Source organism: Seriola aureovittata, chromosome 7 (assembly GCF_021018895.1).
Source record: "Seriola aureovittata isolate HTS-2021-v1 ecotype China chromosome 7, ASM2101889v1, whole genome shotgun sequence".
Lineage (NCBI taxonomy): Eukaryota > Metazoa > Chordata > Actinopteri > Carangiformes > Carangidae > Seriola > Seriola aureovittata.
Genome location: NC_079370.1, coordinates 14,346,100 through 14,367,250, shown reverse-complemented (window position 1 = coordinate 14,367,250; position 21,151 = coordinate 14,346,100). Strand labels below are relative to the sequence as shown.

At 41.9% G+C, this 21,151-nt stretch overlaps 3 protein-coding genes across 3 annotated transcripts; 2 read left to right on the top strand and 1 right to left on the bottom strand.

The window, feature by feature from the left end:
- Positions 1-810: 810 nt before the first annotated feature.
- On the top strand, positions 811-4,690 carry LOC130172899 (uridine phosphorylase 1-like). The gene is made up of 8 exons (XM_056381869.1): positions 811-952; positions 1,321-1,365; positions 2,134-2,245; positions 2,345-2,503; positions 2,652-2,766; positions 3,397-3,606; positions 3,741-3,887; positions 4,007-4,690. The coding sequence occupies exons 2-8, from the start codon at positions 1,352-1,354 to the stop codon at positions 4,156-4,158; spliced, it is 909 nt and encodes a 302-aa protein (XP_056237844.1). The 5' UTR covers positions 811-952; positions 1,321-1,351; the 3' UTR covers positions 4,159-4,690.
- A 1,768-nt stretch (positions 4,691-6,458) lies between these two features.
- Positions 6,459-11,190, top strand: stmn2a (stathmin 2a). The gene is made up of 5 exons (XM_056381877.1): positions 6,459-6,618; positions 8,850-8,945; positions 9,121-9,293; positions 9,414-9,605; positions 9,734-11,190. The coding sequence occupies exons 1-5, from the start codon at positions 6,600-6,602 to the stop codon at positions 9,791-9,793; spliced, it is 540 nt and encodes a 179-aa protein (XP_056237852.1). The 5' UTR covers positions 6,459-6,599; the 3' UTR covers positions 9,794-11,190.
- Positions 11,191-12,369: 1,179 nt separating this feature from the next.
- LOC130172343 (hairy/enhancer-of-split related with YRPW motif protein 1-like) lies at positions 12,370-15,001 on the bottom strand. Its single transcript, XM_056381000.1, has 5 exons — positions 14,329-15,001; positions 14,095-14,167; positions 13,912-13,995; positions 13,693-13,774; positions 12,370-13,568 (listed from the first exon to the last, which is right to left on the bottom strand). The coding sequence occupies exons 1-5, from the start codon at positions 14,412-14,414 to the stop codon at positions 12,955-12,957; spliced, it is 939 nt and encodes a 312-aa protein (XP_056236975.1). The 5' UTR covers positions 14,415-15,001; the 3' UTR covers positions 12,370-12,954.
- Between the last annotated feature and the right edge of the window lie 6,150 nt (positions 15,002-21,151).

The following is a 21,151-nucleotide window of genomic DNA, read 5'->3' as shown; positions in this document are numbered from 1 at the left end:
ATCTCTTTTACATGCACGGAGGATAGTTACACAGAACACCAAATATTGCCAAGCAGACCTCTCTTACCAGAGCACTCGCTCCAAAAATGTTTCCTAAGAAATGAGGGTCACATGTCATTGACATTAGCACATTCATCGTGTTATGAAGCAATGTCCCTGCCAAAACTTTCTTGGCTTAGTAAATACTTCCTACCAGATGTTTCCCTATCAAAACCTACTAAGTCAAATTTTGAAATCGGTACAGGGAGAAGTAGCAGAGCAGCAGAGAGGGTTAAAGGACACAGAGATGAAAAATAGGAGGAGGGAGAGTAGGAATAAACAATCATAAGCCCTCCTAGGACCTGCAGATTGTTTGCAGTTTGCAGTGTTTTTGCACAGAAACGGCACAGGCCCTGTACCCTGAAGGTCTTTTCAGTAACACTTACATCCATGAGCTCAGGTAATTTGAATTGATTATTAGGCTATTAAAGGACCAGGAAGTATTGTTCTATCCCTCCTATTGGGTTTGGGTCAAATTTTACCCTTTTGTCAAATTTAGTCACCACACACACACACAAACACACACACACACACATACACACACACACACACACACACACACACACACACACACACACACGCTGCACACGCTGCACGCGCCCTGCCTGAGATGACACTTGTTGAGCACCCTTTAATACAAACTCTTTTCGAGCACAATGGGAGTGATATACAGCGGGGAAGTACTTGCAACAACTGTGATATGAATGCAGATAAAGAAATAAATAATTAATTCGAACGGTATGACCATGAAACGGAACCCTCATAAAGTCTTAAATTTAAATTGGTGAACGTGGCCGACGTCACTTCATGGTGGGCTGGATCCTCGCGGGTTTTTGTCAACGTCAGTTGTACAGAAAGTGAAATTATTTTGTGTGCAGCGGAGTAGCGGCAGTCCAACACTAACTTTTCAAAGGTGAGTATCCGTCTATTGTGTTTGTTGTAGCTTTTTTTTTTATATAGTCCTGTTGGTTTCTCTTGAAGGGGAAGATTCAAGATTCAAGATTTAATATTTTTTTACAATTTCAACAATCGAGCTAATTGCCTCTTTTTTCCCTTGCTGAGAACGATAAAATGCTGTGTGCTGCAATGTCTGAGTATATGACGGAATGTTGAATATGAAACTATGTCTTAATTGTGCTAATGAGTTTTACGTGAGGCTAATTCCTCACCACATGTAAGGTTAAGCATACAGTCTATTTGTTCAGGTGTATTAAGAATTTGATTTGATCCTGGTGACTGAATAAAATTTGTTAAGACACAACTGTTTTCTATGGTTTTCAGGAACATTGATTTAAAAGACAACAAGCCAAAGATGTCCTGCAGCAGGTGAGAGGTTCTAGTCCAGTGCCAATTTCATGTCTATTTGTTTAAAAACTTCAGTGTTGATATAGGCTTTCCTCAAATTATGTTCTTTTTTTTTAAAACGAGGAAACTATTGTACTGGATGTGTCAGGATATTGGGTGATACATTTTTTTCCTCAGGATCGGACATTTTTTATAGCCTACAAACATAATGCAACTTGATTCAGTTAAGCTGTCAAAAAAACAAACAATGCTGGTCCTTGAACATAAAAATGATAACCTTCATGAAGGAAAGATTTGTTTGAACGCAAGGGTGTAGGTTTGGGCTCAACATTGGTGGGGACACAATAGCCCCTCCAAAACAATGGTTTTAACATATGATCTTTATTTATCTGTTTTACATTTAAATAAAAAACTATGCACGGTAACAGATGAAGGATTGAAAGAAAGTAAACTTTAGGAAATTACTTGTTAAGGGAATAGAGGAAAAACATACAATATTTTTTTCCATCTTTGCATCCAACATCAACATTTTTATGTTCATTAGGCCAGCCAGTGTTATTGTCAGCACTCAAATATTGGTAGGGACAATTCTGTCCTCTCAAAATATTGGCATAGGTCCATATGCAAACCTATGCCCTTGGTTGAACGAACCTAGCCTGGTTTCAGACCCCTACATCACCGCCCAGATCTCTGATTTCTTTAGCGAATGAATGACGCGAAGTGGAAATTTAATCCGATTATCAGACTAGAACTGACCCTTTTAATATCTGTTCTTTTTCCCCCTTTAAGACCTGTTCATGTGGACAACCCACACCTGAATACACTGAAAGATGACGTCCTCTACCACTTTGGTCTTGGAACAGGAACTCATGACCTACCAGCTATGTTTGGTGATGTCAAAGTAATGATTTTTATGGCACTCATTTGTGGAAAGAAATCACCTCCATAATCATTTTTTTTTGTAAATATTTATGTTTTTCTTGTGTGTGTTTTCTTTTAGTTTGTGTGTGTTGGGGGCAGCCCAACAAGAATGAAAGCATTCATTGAGTACATTGCTGGTGTGCTCGGTATGGAAGACCCTAAATCGGAGTACCCAAATATCTGTGCTGGAACAGACCGCTATGTCATGTACAAAATTGGCCCTGTACTCTCCGTCAATGTATGTGAGAACAAAAATCGAGATAATTTTATTATTTTTTGTAAAGAAATCCTATACTACTGATACAAAGCAAATACAGGACAAATTTCTGCGTGCTTTGTGTCCTCCAACATAAATTTTATTATTAATTTTATAAGTTTATTTTCAGCATGGCATGGGCGTTTCATCTATTGCCATAATGTTGCATGAGTTAATAAAACTCCTCCATCATGCACGTTGCACAGATGTTACAGTTATACGCATTGGGACATCAGGTGGAATTGGTAAGCTTGTTATTTATGTTATGTATTTATGTTTTGTTACCTTGTAATACATCTGATTACACATTTGTTGCATTAACAAATCATAAATACTGCTACCACTCCAAAGATGCTAGTTTACTTGACTTGCCTTAGACCCCCTGTGTGGTCACATGTCCTTGCCATGGGATGGGTTAGTTAGTGTGGTCAGTTGACAGCTGAGTGCTTGGTTTTGTCCATAAATAAACATTTTCTTAACACAAGAGGGAGCCAAAATTCCCTTAGACCTTAGGGCAGTGTCATCCAATATGGCTTTTTGTAAATAGTTGCTATTACATAATGTTATTTCTCCAGTTTTGTGAATGAGAGAAAACGGATATTTTTGTTTTTAACTTTTATTTAAGTAAGTTACTGAAATCCTTTGCCAACCATAAAATCTTTTAAATATGCTATAAACCTGGGGTCCGCTGTTAAAGCTTTGAATTTACAGCCCAGATATACAGTATATCTACCAGCATGGCTAAAGGGTTTATGATACTAAACTTAAGATATGTTATCTGAGATAACTTAAGAGGTTTATGAATTCATTTGGCTGTGTGTCATTTGAAAATGAACACGACGCTTAATCAACTTACTACCATTCTTGGTTTTTAGGGCTTGAGCCTGGCACTGTCGTTGTTACCAAACAGCCTCTGGATGACACCTTCCAAGCCAGGTATGCGCAGGTGATCCTGGGGAAGACGGTGGTGCGCAATACTGATCTGGACCAAAGCCTGGCTGCGGAGCTGTTGCAGTGCAGCAAAGAGCTGAACCAGTTTCAGACAGTGATAGGCAACACCATGTGTACACTGGATTTCTATGAAGGTATGTTTTGCTGCATTGATATTTTAAGGACATTGTTCACACACATACAAACGTATGTACGTACAATGGTTCAGCTGTAATGTGCATCTCTTGCTATCCTCCTGTCTACCTTCTCCATCCGATCAATCACCCAGGGCAAGCCCGTTTGGATGGTGCTTTCTGCCACTATACTGAGAAGGATAAACAGGACTACCTCAGCAAAGTCAAAGACGCAGAAATCTGCAACATTGAAATGGAGTCAACAGTTTTTGCGGCTATGTGCAAGATGAGTGGTCTACGAGGTAAGAAAGATGCAATATCAGATTATATTATAGCTGGCTTTATTTTCAGTGTTGTAAAATGCTGAATTTTGTTTTCAAGCTTTGCTCAATTTCCATCATTCATTTCTTGTTGCATAAAGCGGCAGTGGTTTGCGTGACGTTACTGGATCGGCTGAAGGGGGATCAGCTCACCAGCTCTCATGAATGTCTTGTCAGTTACGGAGAACGTCCTCAGATACTGGTTGGCTACTATATTAAGAAGCAGCTGAAAGCCAAAGCAACAGCTAAATAAGAGTAAAACTCATATACTGGTTTGCAGACTACATCAAATTCTGGGCATCTCTTGACGTATGGATGCACTCCTGCTCAGCATTAGCTTGCCTTCAATGTATACAGAATAATCACTCAATTTTGAAATTATGCACTTCCTTCTGTTTATCCTTTGATAAACATCAGTCATGACAATAAACCATCATGGACTGAGTTTCACTTTTGTATTCTTTTGTATTTTTCTAAAACCATTTAACTGAGCCTTGAATGTAATATAAAAGCATGGTCATCAAATATTCTTTTTTAAGGCTCCCTCTTTATCTGTAAAGCTTGAACCAGAATCACCATACTCTCATTATTGAAATGTTCCTTGTTTCGTTAATGCTCACAAAATAAATCCGTCATTGCTAAATGTGTGTTGTTGTGATGTCATTAGTTGTTGTGCAACTTTGCAAACATGTATATGTATTTCAGAATCAAAAAACGAACAAATTGTCACTCATTTTGAGGGAAGGAATTCAACTTGATGTTCAATAAAGCCTTGTGCCATCTGACATTGTTTTTTGTTCTGTCTTCGTGTTAAAGTAGCACAAGTTCACAACGCACTGCTGTTAGTTCTTGGTGAAAGCACTTGAACATTTTTCAAGCTGCTGGATTTTTGCAGGATTTGCTGTTTGTAATTGTAGATCTGATGAAGTCCAGTATAATGAAGACCAACATCCTGTCTCAAATCTGACAATGCATATCAGAGCAAAAATCAAAGGATGAGGAAATAGGAAAAGTCTGCAGAGCTCAGAGACAAGATTGTATTTAGGCACAGATCTGGGGAGGGCAAGAGAAAAAAATCTGCTGCATTGAAGGTTCCCAAGTGCACAGTGGCCTCCATAAATCTTAAATGAACAAAGTGTGTAACAACCAGGACTCTTCCTTGAGCTAGCCACTCAGCTAAACTGAGCAATCAGGAGAGAAAGGCCTTGGTAAGAGGTGACCAAGAACCTGAAGGTCACTCTGGCTCAGCCCCAGAGATCCTGTGTGGAGATGAGAGAAACTTCCAGAAGGGCAGCCATCACTGCAGCACTCCCCTGCACTGGGCTTTGTGGCTGAGTGGCCAGACGAAAGCCTCTCAGAAAGTTTCCAAAAAAGCCCCTACAGACTCTTAGACTGTGAGAAACAAGATTCACTGTTCTGATGAAAGCAAGATTGAACTGTTTGGCCTCATTTCTTAGCATCACTAGAGGAAACCAGACATGATGCTTGGACACAGTCCTTCCTCCTAATGGCTTGGTGTTTGCTCTGAAATCCATTGTCTGCTGTCAGACCTTATATAGACAGGTGTTTCCAAATCATGTCCGATCAATTGAATTGACCGCAGGTGACTGCAATAAAGGTGTAGAAACATCTTGAAGAGGATTAAAAAAAATCGGAGGAACCTGAGCTACATTTCAATCGCCATTGAAAATGGTCTGAATACTTATGTCAATGTGATATTTCAGTTTTTAAAATCTGATTTCTTTTTGTAATCGTGGGGTGTTGAGTGTAGATTGATGATATATATATATATATATATATATATATATATATATATATTAGCATGAGGCTGCAGTATAACAAACTGAAAAAATGGGGGAACACTTTCCTATAACTAATATAATTTCTCATGTCACTCAAAAACATTTCCTATCTGTCCTTAAATCAGCCATCTTATGTGAACCTTTTCAGTTTTATTACATTTCAATAAGTGAATAATATACAACGGTTATTTTGGATTGCCTTTGTCAAAGTAAGAACAGTACTATGTCGGCCAATAATGGCGTTAGATGATGCATCCAAGTGTCAAGATTAAGTTGGACAGTCTGACTAATAGCAAATGTCATTTCTATTATTTTTTGACAAGTAGGCGTCAGTAGTCACAGTTTACTGAAGATATTTTACTCTGGAAAGTAGTCTGAACTCTTATTAGCCCGTTTTATTAGAAATGACCAAATAGTAAACCTTTGTATTCGCAAAATGACTTAAACGGGTTATTTTGATGCCTTTTACCCGGCAAGGCGAATATTATAGCTTCTGTTGTGCGCAGGAGTGCAGTTGTATACTACATTTTTAATCATTGGCTGCATTGCTGGTTTGGGTAGATGTGAACCTGTTTTTTTTTTTTTCCTCCATAAACGTGGATTCAGTGAAACACATATCGCAAGTAACCGGTCTAAAGAACATATTTATCATCAGCTTTTGTTTGTCTGTCCTTTAATTGCCAGATGTACAAGGTTAGGCCTACAGTGGATGCTGAAGACCGCGCTGCGCGTCACAGGACAGAGGAGGGTCTGTTTGCGCGCTCCCGTGCGTGCCCACCTCCTGTCTGCCATCCGATCCTACCCCGGTCTATTCGCTGACTCAGTGCCTTAAGCAGCATCACCGTTCACCTGAACAGAGCTACAGCATCCCCTGCGGAGAAATACATCAGCCATGGCTAAAACAGCAACCGGTAAGAATGTTCAGGCTGGTAATATTATAACCGGTGCATGGATGGATGTACGGATTGGATGTATGGATGGGTGGGTGGACTTGTGATTAGATGCAACCTTTCTGTGTCGGCCCCGGTGTAGTCTCCCGCCTGGTGGCTTCTGTAAGGTCTCCATTGAGAATTTTTTTTTCTTTTTAGAGATTAAAACGAAGGGAAATTGGTTCTCTCACTTTGAAAATTCTCTATCGACTATTGGCCTATTGTCTCAGCATGAGTCTGGTAATGATAGCAAGGAAATGGGTTTACAAGCCAAGCATCCTCCGTCATAAGGCTCTTGAAATGTCTCCTTCATTATCCTCATCTATGCGAATGTGTTTTTCCTCGTTTGATTTGTGATTATATTGTGAAACAGTGGATAATTAGTCGCTATGCATCGCCCACAGACAGTTTTATTTACAACGCTGCACCTGCTGTTCATGCTACAGCGGCCCCAACATGCAGCATAATGCAGACGGACCCCACCCAAGATGCTGGGCTGCCCACCATTTAGCCGATAGCGAAGCTGAGAGGGCTTCATCAGTCTGACTTGTATATTACCTTGCCATAATTAAACCTAAGCAGCTCCAACTGGTTATATAAAAACGTTTTTCTGTAACCTAGACATGATTGTTTCATTGCTTCATCAATTTCTGATTTCTTCTTTTATTCATCTCTATAGCTTTTCTTATTTCTTACATGCCAAGGATGCATCACCAGCTGTGGCAGATGTGCTGTCTTTTTTTTTTTAAGCTAAAACAGACTATTGACATATGAAAAGTCTCCAATTTCAGATAATTATGTCTAAGAATGAGCACGCTGAACCTTATACTAACAGATAATAACTAGACTGTATCATGCATTAGTCATCCCCTCTGATGGACAGTTATTGTTGTAGGCCAAGCATTGCCATATTGGTTTCCATGGTATTTTTAGCCTCTGTGTGCTATCTAAAACATTTATGACATCTTAACATAAGCAAAGAATTTCGCCATTTTAAAATACAGTATGGCGTGCAGACTGGCTTCATGGTGGTGTGTGTGGTGGCAGAGATGTAGCGGAATAGACAGGTGCATGGCAGGGTGGGAGACAGGCCAGCCCTGCAGCAAGGGGCCGCTTCACACACTGGCCTTTGCAGCAGAAGGCTTAGCAGCCCTGACAATCTGTAGTCCTCTCTGAAGAGCCAGGTGGGCACTTTGTCAAATAGAGCATGGAAAAAGTGAAAGAATTTGTAGTTAGATAAAAATAAATAATCGAAGGAACTGGTGAAAAGACATAGCAAAAAAAAAAAAAAAAAAAAGTCGAGATCATTGATCCGCTGTATTTGACAGTCATGATACCACACTCAAGCTAGGAATAAAACAGATGTGAGTGCTGCTGATCTTTGTGGCCATTACACAGGACAAACAGCTGAGAATTCAACAGGACATTGAATAACTTGACCTACAGGTCTGTCTACACTGTCACTCACCTCATGCAGATTGCACTTGATATTGGACAGGGCATTCAGATTTTCATTTTATTGAAATACATCACAAATGTGTTATTATAACATCCAATGAGGTAACAGTAATGTCCCACTACCTCTACCAACAATGGTGCTGTTAGTACATGTGAACTATGTTTTATTTATGAATCTCTCTATTCATTTTTTCTTCTCCCTTTCTTGTTATCATCACTTTTATCATTCTTTCTCCTGTTGTCACAGATTGTGAGAGGAGGTTGGGTGGGGCTGTTAATGTTTATGACGTTTGTAATGTCCTTAACTATAGTCAAATTTGAATAAAACCATATTTAAAAAAGCAAAAGCAATGCTTCTTTGATCTTAACCACTCTTACAGAACACATTCATCCAAGAAATTATGAAGCAACATAGCATTGTGTACATTTTAGACTTTAGTCCCCATCATCATTAACGCAGTGGTTATTTCATGCTAATTGGTTTATTGAGCAATTGAGTCATATCTTAATCTAGAAATATCTCATGTGTATATATTCATTGTTTGTAAAGCAATATTTGAGAGAGGTTATTTTAGCTGGGTATTCATTATCCTGTTTTTTTATTCATTATCTTGTTTTTTTATTCATTGTCCTGTTTTTTTATTCATTTCCTTTCCTTTCATTTCATTTCTTTTTTTTTGTGTTTCTTTTTGTTTTATTTGAGCAGCACAGAGAGACTCACCCGGATGCTATGCTATGTGTTTGTGTTTCCACAGCATACAAAGAGAAGATGAAGGAGCTGTCTGTCCTCTCCCTCATCTGCTCCTGCTTCTACCCAGAGTCACGCAACAAGCTCATGTGTGAGTTTGAAGGTATGGATCAGCTCAAACATTGATTTTCTATTGGATCAAACAAATTACCCCCATGGATGTTTTACCTGCCCTGTAAATACTGACATACGTAATAGTGATATATTATTGGACTGATATATTTTATTATTGGGGATTGATTTTGCGGGTGTTGTCATTGTGATTGTTTAATTTACAGACATGGAGGTCAAACCTATAAACAAGCGGGCCTCAGGCCAGGCCTTTGAGGTGATTCTCAAGCCTCAGTCTCCAGTGTCAGATGGAGCTCACAACCTCCCCTCCCCCCCCAAGAGAGATATCTCTCTGGAGGACATTGAGAAGAAGCTGGAGGCTGCTGAGGAACGGAGGAAGGTGAATGTTTCACTTGTTTGAAATAGCTTTTGGTGTTTAAAATGGAGAAAAAAAATCTTCGGGACAATAAACCACTGAAGATGACTCAGTCATTGTATTATTTTTGCTGTGCATTTTTAGAACCAAGAATCCCAGGTGCTGAGGGCTTTGGCAGAAAAGCGAGAGCATGAGAGGGATGTGTTGCTAAAGGCCATGGAAGAGAACAGCAACTTCAGCAAGATGGCCGAGGAGAAGCTCCAACTGAAGATGGAGCAGATCAAAGAGAACCGTGATGCCCTTCTGGCAGCCATGATTGAGCGTCTACAGGAGAAGGTGAGAAATTCAGAATTGTTTTCACATGTCTGCGTGAAAAAAGCACAAAGGACCAAGTCTGACGTGTCGATCGGAGACTGGGACCTGTCCTGACGGCTAATTACTCTCTGTTGTTGTGGTGTTTTCAGGAGAGACATGCAGCTGTGGTGCGCAGGAACAAAGAGATGAGGGAAGAGCTGACAGCATAGGCCTCACACAAGTCCTGACTTCCATGGTCCATTTTACATCCCTTCATCCAGTCCTTAACCCTTTCTCGCCCCTGCCCTCACCCTCCTCAGAACAGACACCCAACCCTGGAGGCCGAGAGGTTCGAGGACCTCACCACCACATCACAACACACCACACCACCAGTACTCACTACTATCAGTATTATCAGTCAATACAAAAATCAATAACACTCATCTTGAGAATTGAATGGATTTGTTGATTTTGGAGAAAGTGCGAGAATATGGCTTTTGTTTTGTAAATACTTTTTTTCCAAATCTCTTTCTTTCTCTCTAGCCCTCTCTCTCTCTCTTTCTCTCTCTCTCTCTTTCTCTCTCTCTCTCTCTTTCTCTCTCTCTCTCTCTCTCTCCCTCTCTCTATCTATCTATCTATGATGGTAGGTGAAGTACATAAAAAGACCGTACTGTACTGCACTGTACAATTTCAAACATTTAGTTTGTCATTGATTATTGTTTCAGTTCTTGAAATTTGACTCTACAACCATTTTCTTGTGAAAGCCCTCGGTGTTGTGAGTTGGCTGTGGACTGACATTTGCAGTTGTTTCCTGATGATGTCATGATGATTATGTTTCTGTGTCTTTGTGAAGAATGACAGTTGGTGTACCTAGGCCACACACTCCTCAAGATATCAACGTAATCCCATCTGTATCTTCCTCACGCACACCTTCTCAATCTCAACACGCACGCTTGGAACTTAACAATACGCCAAAACCCACAGTTTGATAAAGTGTCCACTTCCTCTGAAATGAGCTTGATAATGGACTTGAGAGGTGCTTTATTGTAATTAAGAATGTCTTTGCCCAATGGGAGCAACTGTTTATACACTTGCAGATTCCCACTTACCCTGACAACGCCATTTCCCAATGAATCCATCTTCAGCCAAAATCAAAAGCTCTGTTACGTACACAGTTTTTGGGGATTAATCTCTTGAATGTTATGACACCATACTGGTACCATGCATAGTGTCTTGGACAGTGGAATGTGCCGTTGCTCCCACCTTGATATTGATAGTGAGAACATAACGTATGTCTGTGTGGGTGTATGTGAATGCGAATTTACCTTGAGGCATCATTAGCGTCTGCTCTCTTTAGCGGATTAGATAGAGAATGGATGCAGGATGCTTTACATTCAGCACACTGAACTAGTCTCTTTTTAATATACAGTACCACTGATATCTGCCTGCATCCTCTGCTGCTTGTGTTTCTCCCTTCATATATTTCTCTGTGAAAGCTTTGCTGAATAAAGGTTTGGGGTTCTGTGAACATGGCATGCACCATCTAATAATTTTCTGTGCTAATGAGGAGGGAAAATGTAAACTGCCAAATAAAAGAACCAGTTATCTACACATCCTGAGAATCACAGTCTTCCCCTAGTTGAGTTTTCATTTATGTTCATTTAATTGTTCATTTGTTTGGAATTTTATCTCATTTTTGGCATAGTTAAAAAGAAGAATATGTGTATGGAGTGGAGTCCAAAAGTCTGAGACCACCATCACAGTATAATAAACATAATATATAATCAACTCACTGTAAAACAAATCCAGGATCAGCCGTCGGCCATGACGAAGACCGAAGAAATGTGATGTTTCTCCAGCAGGTGGCAGTGGCAGATTTATTTTGGCCAAAGAAACCAAACTGCAGTCCATACCTCATGAAAAGTAGGGCAAAAGTTCACCATATTCCAAATGCAAATACAGATGAAATATAATAACAAAAACACTGAGTTTGGATCTGAATCTGCTGGATCATTTATATTTCATCTACTTTTGAGAATCACAAGGATTTGGAATTTAATAGCAGCTGCGTTCAGTGGGGAGTGTTTGTGTCATGCATTAGCACTCAGAGGACATCAAATACGGACACTTTTGTATATTGTGATTTCAACTGACTGATATCTAATTTAGCATAGGAAGACGATACACTTCATTTATTATTAACAGCATGTGGCTCACGCCCTTAGGGACCGACTCGCAGACAGCGGCTGCCCCTCCTGGAAGCCTGAGGTGTTGCATGGACGGATTAAATTGAGTCATTAAAACCAGTGAACCCCTTAAAAACTGTGTCACTAAGATTGGGCCAGGAACAACACCTCAGAGCTGAGCAGTGATTTATTGGTCCAGCTGTCAGTGTGTTGTTGTTACTTTTTAAACCGCTTTCCTCCAATGTCCCCATCCTGTTCACACTATTGTCTCCGTTTCAGACCAACCCAAGCTGGTGAGGTCAGGGCAACATTGTAAAGGATTTCCTCTGGCTCTTAATGATTTCCTGGGTATTCATAAGGGCAACAATGCTCTCGGATTTGGTTACTTACCTGGCACATAGTAAAGGAATCGCCTTTCAGTTAATAACTGAGACCTTATTAGCTTATGATTAACTTCTATGGGATTGCAGATTATAAATATGGTCTTAATCACAGGGCAGGTAGTCTGCTTGCATATAGGAGAGTGTAGCATGAATATAGAAAGAAAAACCACCCATAGATGAAAACAAAACATTCTAGAGAGCTAGAGGAGCAAATGCAACAGAAACAAAGAGTTTGGTTTAAACTTTGTTTGTTTTATACTTTTAAGCTCAATTTATTGGTCCAAAAAAATATTACAAATAGATACAAGAATGCGATACACATTTCCAGTTCTCAAGTAGTTAGTTTTCCAACGATGGCACATACAATATGCATATTCTTTTCCACAAATCCTGACATTGCTAAAGCAGCAGACCGAATTGAGTAATTCTACATCTTATTAAATACAGACGTCTGTGCTTGACAAATGTAGAAGTTTCAGTATCTGGTCTACAAAATATTACCAATAAATTTGTGCTTACAGTAAATCTATGTATGGCCCATACGTCATATCACCCTATCAGTCCTCAAGCTGGAGACAGTGCATGTTCACTAAATTAGTCATCCATTTAAACTAGTAACAAAAATTCTTTAGTAATGACATACTGAGTGGAAATGACATCCTTCAGCAACCTCCTCCACTTATTCTTTATACTTAATAAAATAAATTCATTCTGTTTTGTTCCACTGTGTTTATTGCTATAAAAACAGATGAGGCAGGTTGTCCTGCCAAGTCTGTGGTGGTGGGCACAGCTCAGCTGTTGCCTTCAGTCCAGTTGTTAGCTTCAGAAGGCCCCAATCTCCGTGCCCCAAGGCCTGTAAGGCTTTGACAGGGTGGAGGAGGGGCTCACCGTGCTGAGGGCTGTCGGGGAGACGAGAGGGAAGGCACTGAAGGAGAGGGGGAAGGCCGAAAGCGAGGAGAGGGATGAGAGGAGCGGTGGCGAAAGCTTAGATGTTGGCACAGGCAGATTGAGGGGCAGCGAGCCGTTGGGAGAAACCCTGAGGGACTCTGTGGGGGGCATGACACTGAGTCTGGATGTCCCAGATGCCTCACTGGAGGAGGAGGAAGATGTAGAGGAAGAAGAGGAAGAGGAGGAGGAGGGTGGGCTACTGTTGCTTCTGGTTGCAGGTGTCCTGCCCTGGGGGTGTTGTAGGAGGAGGGGGTGGGGGAGATGGGCAGGGGCACTTCCATAGGCAGACCCCCAGGCCAAGTGTTCCAGTCCAGTGTGCACCTCCCTCTGAGAGGCGTAGCTGCTGAGGTGGGACACCAAGCGTACACGGAGGGGGTCTGTACTGTCCCGACCCTCGATGATGCTAAGGTAGCGAGCGGTCTCTGCCAGGCACTCCCTGAAGCCCAGGCTGCGGTAATCCTTAGCAAGAGCATGAGCCTCAAAGTAACCTGTCAGGGAAGAGACCGGAGTCAGAGGTTAGAAACATGTGGTTCAAAGCATATTTTATAATCATGAGTTATGTATGAACGAACTTATTTACTTATTAACCAAAGACAAAAAAGGTGCAGTTACCTTTGCCACCAGATGCATGAAGCATCTTCAAATGGTCCACAGTCATTTGCAATATTTCTGCTTTTTCCAGTTTAGCTGATCCCTGTGAAGACAGAGAAAAAAAAAAGAATAGTTTCACTTTTCATGAAATGAATGGGGTATTTCCCATTAGATCTAAAAACGTGTATAGGCAAATGTGCCTCTACTCATAAGATAGGAATGGAAGTATAACCAATGTACCTGTTTCTCAAAGGCACTTGGCACCAATCTCCTCAGTTCTGACAGACTGTTGTTGATTCGGTCACGTCTCCGTTTTTCAATGATCTGTTCAAAAAAAAAAGAAGAAACAATGTAATAAAGGTCACAAATAGAAAAAAAAACACAATGGCGTGTATCAGTGCAGCACATGATGAGTTTACTTACCCCTCTGCGTCTTTTTCTTGCTTGAACTTGGGTGGTAGTGGAGGGTGACATCGAGCCGTGAGAATCAATTTGTCTGAAAGGTAAAGCAGCAATACATTATTTTTTGTTATTGAACAATGGCAAGATAACAAATAGAAATACGAGTCAAATAAAGTTGAAATGTTGCAGTCAGTTAATCCATATTCTGCCTCAGAATATGATATGATAATTATTTAGAAAAAGAAGTTAACATACCCATTTTCGTCGCCGCTATCTTTCTCCACCTCAACATTGTCGTCCAGCTCGCTGTCCGATGAGCTGTAGTTGTGGCTTCGCTTCATTTTTCTTTCACACAGCCTGCAGAGATCAGAAGACTCCTCGCAGAGAAAACTCCAGCGGTGCACTGACACCAGAACGTCTGTGCAACAGTTTAAACGTCAGATCTGCTTCTGCTGGGATTATTTTCACACCGCGGAGAGGGGGGCGGGGTCCCCGGATGGTGTGGGCGGTGCCCGAAACGATTCGAGCCTGTTAAAATCCAGCTGGCATTTGAGTGACACGTGCTTTGAAAATAATAGTAATGAGGAAAAAACAATAAAAAAAATAATAAAAACATTTCAGAGAGGAAAGCTCCAGTGAAGATGTTGAGGCCCATGTTTGAAATGATTTAAATTGATATCTAATGCATCATTTTCGCAGAATGTATTTAGAAGTTGATATTCAAAATGTTTCCAGTGAAGAGCGCTGAGGTTGGTCCTTTTCTCCTGTGACAGCTCAGGCTGGCTGGTACACTCCTGGCCTCAGGTCCCATAGTTTCCCTGCTGAGACCCTAGTCCGTGAGCAACAGGCCCCATTATGGTGGGAGCCCTCTTCTTCTTTGGTGTTGTGGAGGACACACGGCCTATTAGCAGAGTGTGTTGTTCATTGTCTGCTGTCAGCTGTGTGGTTCCACTGCGGCACTGATCAGCCGGGAGGCCCAACATTAGTCAGTCAGTGTTGCCAGGCTCTCCTAGGAAACACCCACCACCACCCCTCTCTCTCTTCCACCTCCTCCCCAACTGACTGGCACAGGGAGACCTTCCCAGGGAATCATTCATCCACTGCGGGTGAAAACAGTGAACCTCGCTCTGCTCTGCTGTGAAACAGAAATGTTTTTAGAAGCTTGAGCTAAATGCAAACACAGATGGACTCTTTGCTTCTGAGCTACATTAAAACAAAACAACCAAGCCTATGTTGGCATAAGCAGCAAAACATATATGCGGCTCACTCTGGATAGGGAGCAAGGGTGGTCTGCAGAAGGTGTGATAATTTTGACCCTTTTAATACGCTTGGGTCAGAGGTCAAACTATACAAAAACACGGCAGCTTTCATTGTTTATGTTCCACTGTGTAACTGATCCCTCCTGGCTCTTGTTCTAGTCTATATTAGGGAGAAATACATAAATATATATACAGATATTTCTGCCTTTATGTATTTATGTATTTATATGTCATTCAAGGCAAATATTTTAATAAGTGTGCAATCGCAAATTAGCACAACTTTCACTTTTTTTTTTCAGTTTTATTAAGTTTTAATAGGTTAAATGAGTAGATGTTAATCATTGTCATTGCAACAAAAAGTTGTATTTAGTCTACTGATGAAACCATAATAGTTCAAATTATTTCCATCCTAGGCTACTCCCACTCCACCCCAGACTACGTTTATCATAAATACTTCTTATTTTGCAGATTCGGACTTTACATAGCCTACAAAACATATATCCCGTGTCTAAAAGTAATTAATTTAAACCATAACCCTCCACATCATTAAATTATTGCTCACATGTTTTTGCATCAATATTAATGATATAATAATCAGTCAATCATTCACAGAAGCCATTGAGCATTATGACTACCTTTATTTTTACATAAGTGAAAGAGCTGACTCTTTCTTCCACCACAGCCCTCATATTCTGTAAGTTGACATTTAAAATGCATAACACTATTACTATAAAAACAGCAGTCACATGTCAGTCTTTTCTCTCTGTCAGGAATGCAAGGTCTGGGAAACGACAGAACTTGAGGCTGGGATAATTCCTGCATTGAGTCTGACATGTCTGGTAAGGCCATCAGTGGGAGCGTGACCCCCCCCCCCCTTTTGCTGTCTTCCATTCCAGTACCTTGTAGAGGAGCAGCTGTTTCTCTGCTCTGTCCATCAGGTCAGTTGTTAACTCGGTGCGTTGGGAGCTGGACAAGTGCAGATGAGAGCTTGATTCCGGGGAGCAACTGCAGGCCAACACGCTGTTCCCAGAATGTCAGAGGGGTTACAGTGGTGACAGATACAATGTGCAAGCTTCAGTCATTCTGTTGATGCAGTGAGTGTGGATGAGCCTTCACACTATCACTATATATACACACACACACACACACACACACACTAATCATTGACCCCCCCACCCCCACCTCCCCTCCCTTTCCCTCCCCTCCCTGACAGCACGCACTCTCACTAAAAATCATTTCTACCTTCACCCACTTTGTGCATTTCTACACTCACATGCTCCCACTCGCTGGATTTATAGACCTTAACATGCGCATAATCCAGTGCTGAAAAACACGCGAGGCCTGCATACTCCCTCTCTGGACAGGATTTCACATGAAGTCATGTGTATTGCTCTTCACTCCAGAAATTTTTTGTGCTAGTGGGACAGATTTGGACACGGATACCAGTTAGATCAGTGCAAGCCCTCCCCTTGCTCTTTGACTAAACCATACATGGCCTCTCCGTGACACTCTGCTGAATGGCAGCTTGAGTATATTCAGGATCACTTCAGTATTGTTTATGATACTATTATGGTAATAGGACTCTACACGTCCACCGGGTCGACGGGACAGGCAGGTTGACGTGTTCTCCATTAAGCAGACACAACCCACACTCCTCACACCTGACTGTCAAGGTCCCTCACATTAGCGCTGACATTGCTGTGGTCTATTAAACATAATTAAGATTCTTCATCCAAAAACCTTGACTTTTCACCCGTGGCATCACAGCTTTTTCTCAGCCTCCAACCCAGTTGACTTTTGAAGAATTTGGTTATAGATTCTATAAAATTTCCTTTCCTTTTTGAGTGTGTTTGATTTGAGCTCATTTGTCTGTGATTGTCTTGTTTCTCTATATTATTTTTTATATATAATAACTTGACAAGCATGCCAAACTGCCTGTTGACCCTGTTCCTAACTTGGTACCAATTTGAAGAAACTACTCGCAAACCAGTGCCAGGAAGCTAAGAGGTATAAGCAAGCATTTGTTTGAAACTGGCGTGTGCCCAGCTGCCTTCCTCAATCTCCCCTTAGGTTTCCCTTGGTGACTCTTTGTGTGCAAGAGTGCGGCCTGATTGTGTGCTGGTGTGTCTGCATGTGTTTATGTGTGTGTTGACCGAGAGTGTGCGAGTGTGTTTAGGAGGTGCTGTTTCCCACAGCCCTGATCTAATTCCGTGGTAACTCAATCTCCGTGTGAGCGCTTCCCGGCGAGTGTTCTCCCACCCGTCGACAGTCTCTCTCTGGCTGGCTGAGTGGCTGAGTGTGTCTGACAGAGGCCGGCTCAGTCCCATTGGACCCCAACCCCCCCCCCCCGTTCCCCCTCACTCCACCCCCGTCCTACCCACCCTCCCATCAGGATTGATTTACTATGTCAACCGTTGGGGCTGTCGGCAGCAGCGACGCTCGCAGCCGTGCCTGCATCCTGTGTGCACACCATCCTGACATCTTATACCTGTCATTCAACAACTGCTGCAGTGAAGTTTGCATTTGGGTGTGTGTGTGTGTGAGTGTGTGTGTGTGTGTTGAGGGGGAGGAGTTGGGGTGACGGTGGACATTTGTGTGTGTGAGATCATCCCTTATCTATGTTTTATTCAGATAGAGTGGAGGGTGCATATAAAAAGGTATGAACTTTGCTGCATGTGTACGTACATGAGCTATGGCATTATGTAAGAAAATGCCACCCATACTGTCTGACTGAGGGAAATGTCTCCCACACAGCTTCCATACAACAATGTTATCCTATGGGCCACAGCTTCCTGCCTGTCCCCTCTGGTTCCAGTCAGCACCCAGGCGCTATATTGGGCAGAGACCAGACCAGGCCTGAGACCCAATCCCACAGTTTGACCGTAATACACCCGCCATCTCATTCTTTACTTTCCTGCCTTTGTTGGCATGCATTCTCCTTGTGCTTTTGGATAGGTAAAGCCAGGGAGGATATGCTGACTTCCTTGTTTCTTTGTTTAGCAGGAGCTTTTTTTGTAAATCCTTTTTTCTTCTGAGGATAGCTCTTCAGGTCGTAATACTGACACCAGGATCTCAGCACCGGCTGCCAATTACAGGGCTCAGAGTCAATTACAGGGCATAAGCAGCATTTTGAAAAGAATCAAACAATACTTTGAACTCTGACATGGACAACTTTATGTGCTGGCTTGAAATAGATAATAAAAAAAAAAACTGTGACCTGAGTCACAACCTGAATAAATGAAATATATTCTATCCCTTTTTCCATAATGGTGCACACTCAAGCACAATGGCCCTGAACTATTATATTGTTCATGAGGTTTACAAGAATGCTGCCCATTACCAGTTAACTTATGCAAGCCCACAATAGAGGGAAAGCAGATCATAAGACTGGTTTCCAAATAAGCGCAACAGGAGACAGCACGTGATGTTGACACAGAGAAAGGAGGACCACGGAGCGAGCTACTTTTAAGGCCACACATTGTGTTGCCACAGGAAAAACATTGTTTGCATATCAATGGAGTGTGTGTCTGTGTGTATATGTGTGAGGTAAGGCGGAGGGGAGTTTGGGGCTCTAATTGAAATGTATCTCCTGGTTTACATCACGCAAAGGGAATCTCACAGGCATTGGCCATATGAATTATTAGTTAAGCTGCAGAAAAGTTAAAATGGCTTCGTTCTGCAGTGTGTGTGTGTGTGTGTGTGTGTGTGTGTGTGTGTGTGTGTCTGCACTGACATGATTGGTCACTGCCGGGGGAAATCTGTGTTGTAAAGCAGGTCTGTCTCTGAGGATCAACTATCATGGTATGAGTAACTCCTTTACACTGCCTCTGAAACCTAGGCCAAGGCTGTTGGTGGGTTATGCAAGGTTTGTTATTTGCCTGATGCAATTTGGAATAAAATCTGATTAGTGACTATAGCAACTAATATTTTTAGACAGAAGAGAGAAACAGAAAAAAGAGACAATTTACGGTGTGTCACAAGTTTATCAAAAAAAAAAAAAAGCTCTCTTTTTTTTCTTCTTTTTTTTTTTTTGTGAGCCGGCTCCTTTCCCAGTGGATGCTCTGTGCCAGCTGTCTGCGCTGCAGTAAAGTACTGCTTTCCCAAGCTCCGACCTGTGGGAAAATCTGTTGTGGCCAGTAATTGATTCCGCCCTGCCAGCCCCATTACTCTCCACTGCAGTCAAACTGCCAGTGATCTGCAGAAAGCCTGTTAGGACAGCCCCTTTACTCTTTCTCTCTCTCTCTTCCCCTCACTCACACAAACATGCATCAGAATCCCACCAAGTCCTACTGTTAGTTCCATCATTATTTCTATCTGCCTCTGTATGTTAGAATTTAATCTATAATTCACATGCTTTGCACATTTTTTTCTGTTTTTTTCCCACTCTTTCTTTCAATTTATCATATGTTCATTTCAAGTTATAATGTCCTGAGGATTATCTTTAATGTCATCTTCAGATATTTTTCGTTAAAACCTTTGAAACGCTGATATTAATAAAAGTATGTTCTCCCTTATTCTGGTAATCTTTCATTGCCAACATATTTTGTTTACAAAAACAATGTGATTGCATCACTGACCTTAATTTTTTTTGAATGACAGGAAAGGTTAGAGAGCACTTGCCAGTTTACCAAGGAGGTGTCACAGATATTAATGATCCCTGTCACACCTGAAAGGGATGGACGTGTTGGTTATTTGGCTGCAGCGCTGCCCAGCAGAACCCCCCCCCCCCCCCCCCCCCAAAAAAGTTTGTCATGAAATATTAAGTGCAGTCATCTGCTGAGATGGTTGAGTTGCTTGTCACAGCCTAACACTTACCACATGTCTAAATAAAGGTAAGTGCTTCCCCCTTCCAATTAATCTTCAATTAGGGGTTCTGCTCTGTGCCTTCACATCTGTGTTTCCCAGTCTCAGCTCAGCAGGTGGGGTATGGGGGGACTCTGTGTGTGTGTGTGTGTGTGTGTGTGTGTGTGTGTGTTAGGGGTAATATGAGGATTATCAAGCTCTAAAGGGATACAGGACAGGGTTAAATTATATTTTCTGACACATATTCACATGACAACTGTCATGCTGTTCTGCAGCTATCACGTCTTGCTACATTGATTATATGGCAACACACAGCCTATATAAAGATTTAGCAGAAAGGGACACGTTATAGTGACTTACACAAAATAATTGTTCCATGTGAGATGCATAGAGACATAAGAGGCTTCAAGCTGAGTGATTTATCAGGGATTCTCATGACTCTGGCAGGCTTTATATAACTACCAGCTGAGGGGTGCACTTTCCCATGTTGTAAGGGGTCAGGAGGCCGCCCTCTAAGCGCTGTGACAGTTGTTTTTCACACAAGAATTCCAGCCCACTGTTGGGGCATCTAAGAGAGCATAAAAGAGGAGCAGAGAACTGTACAGTATGCATCACTTTAGCTCCTGGTGAACCCTCCGCCCACTGCACTCTGCACCCGGTAGCTTTACCCCATGGATAGCTCTCCCTGCACCTCTCCCTGCACTGAGAGAACAAGCAGTGTCTCTGTGAGGCAGTCAACCCTTACCCCCCTCCCCTCCCGCCCCCCCACCCCTCTCCAGCCCCACTGTCGGTGTGCTGCAAACCAGAAGCCTGAGGCGCAGGGAGCGTGTGGGATGAAGGGATGAGAGAGAAGATCAAAGCAGGAAGCATGAAAAAGCTCAAAGCACACAAGCAAGAGGCACCTCTCTGACCTCCACCTCACACAGACGCACACACACAGACACTCTTCATCCTGGCCATGCAGAACGGGCGGCTCCCGGCCTCTGGTTCCCCCTTATCCAGCAGCCGTGTAAAAA

Bases quoted from the DNA above. Each gene is read 5' to 3' on its own strand.
- LOC130172899 (XM_056381869.1), top strand. The intron at 2,246-2,344 runs GTAATGATTTTT...GTTTTCTTTTAG, and splicing joins CTATGTTTGGTGATGTCAAA to TTTGTGTGTGTTGGGGGCAG. The intron at 3,888-4,006 runs GTAAGAAAGATG...TGTTGCATAAAG, and splicing joins CAAGATGAGTGGTCTACGAG to CGGCAGTGGTTTGCGTGACG.
- stmn2a (XM_056381877.1), top strand. The intron at 9,294-9,413 runs GTGAATGTTTCA...GTGCATTTTTAG, and splicing joins CTGCTGAGGAACGGAGGAAG to AACCAAGAATCCCAGGTGCT. The intron at 9,606-9,733 runs GTGAGAAATTCA...TGGTGTTTTCAG, and splicing joins TTGAGCGTCTACAGGAGAAG to GAGAGACATGCAGCTGTGGT.
- LOC130172343 (XM_056381000.1), bottom strand. From the start codon at position 14,414: ATGAAGCGAAGCCACAACTACAGCTCATCGGACAGCGAGCTGGACGAC. The intron at 14,168-14,328 runs GTATGTTAACTT...TTTACCTTTCAG, and splicing joins GATAGCGGCGACGAAAATGG to ACAAATTGATTCTCACGGCT. The intron at 13,569-13,692 runs GTAACTGCACCT...CTTCCCTGACAG, and splicing joins TCATGCATCTGGTGGCAAAG to GTTACTTTGAGGCTCATGCT.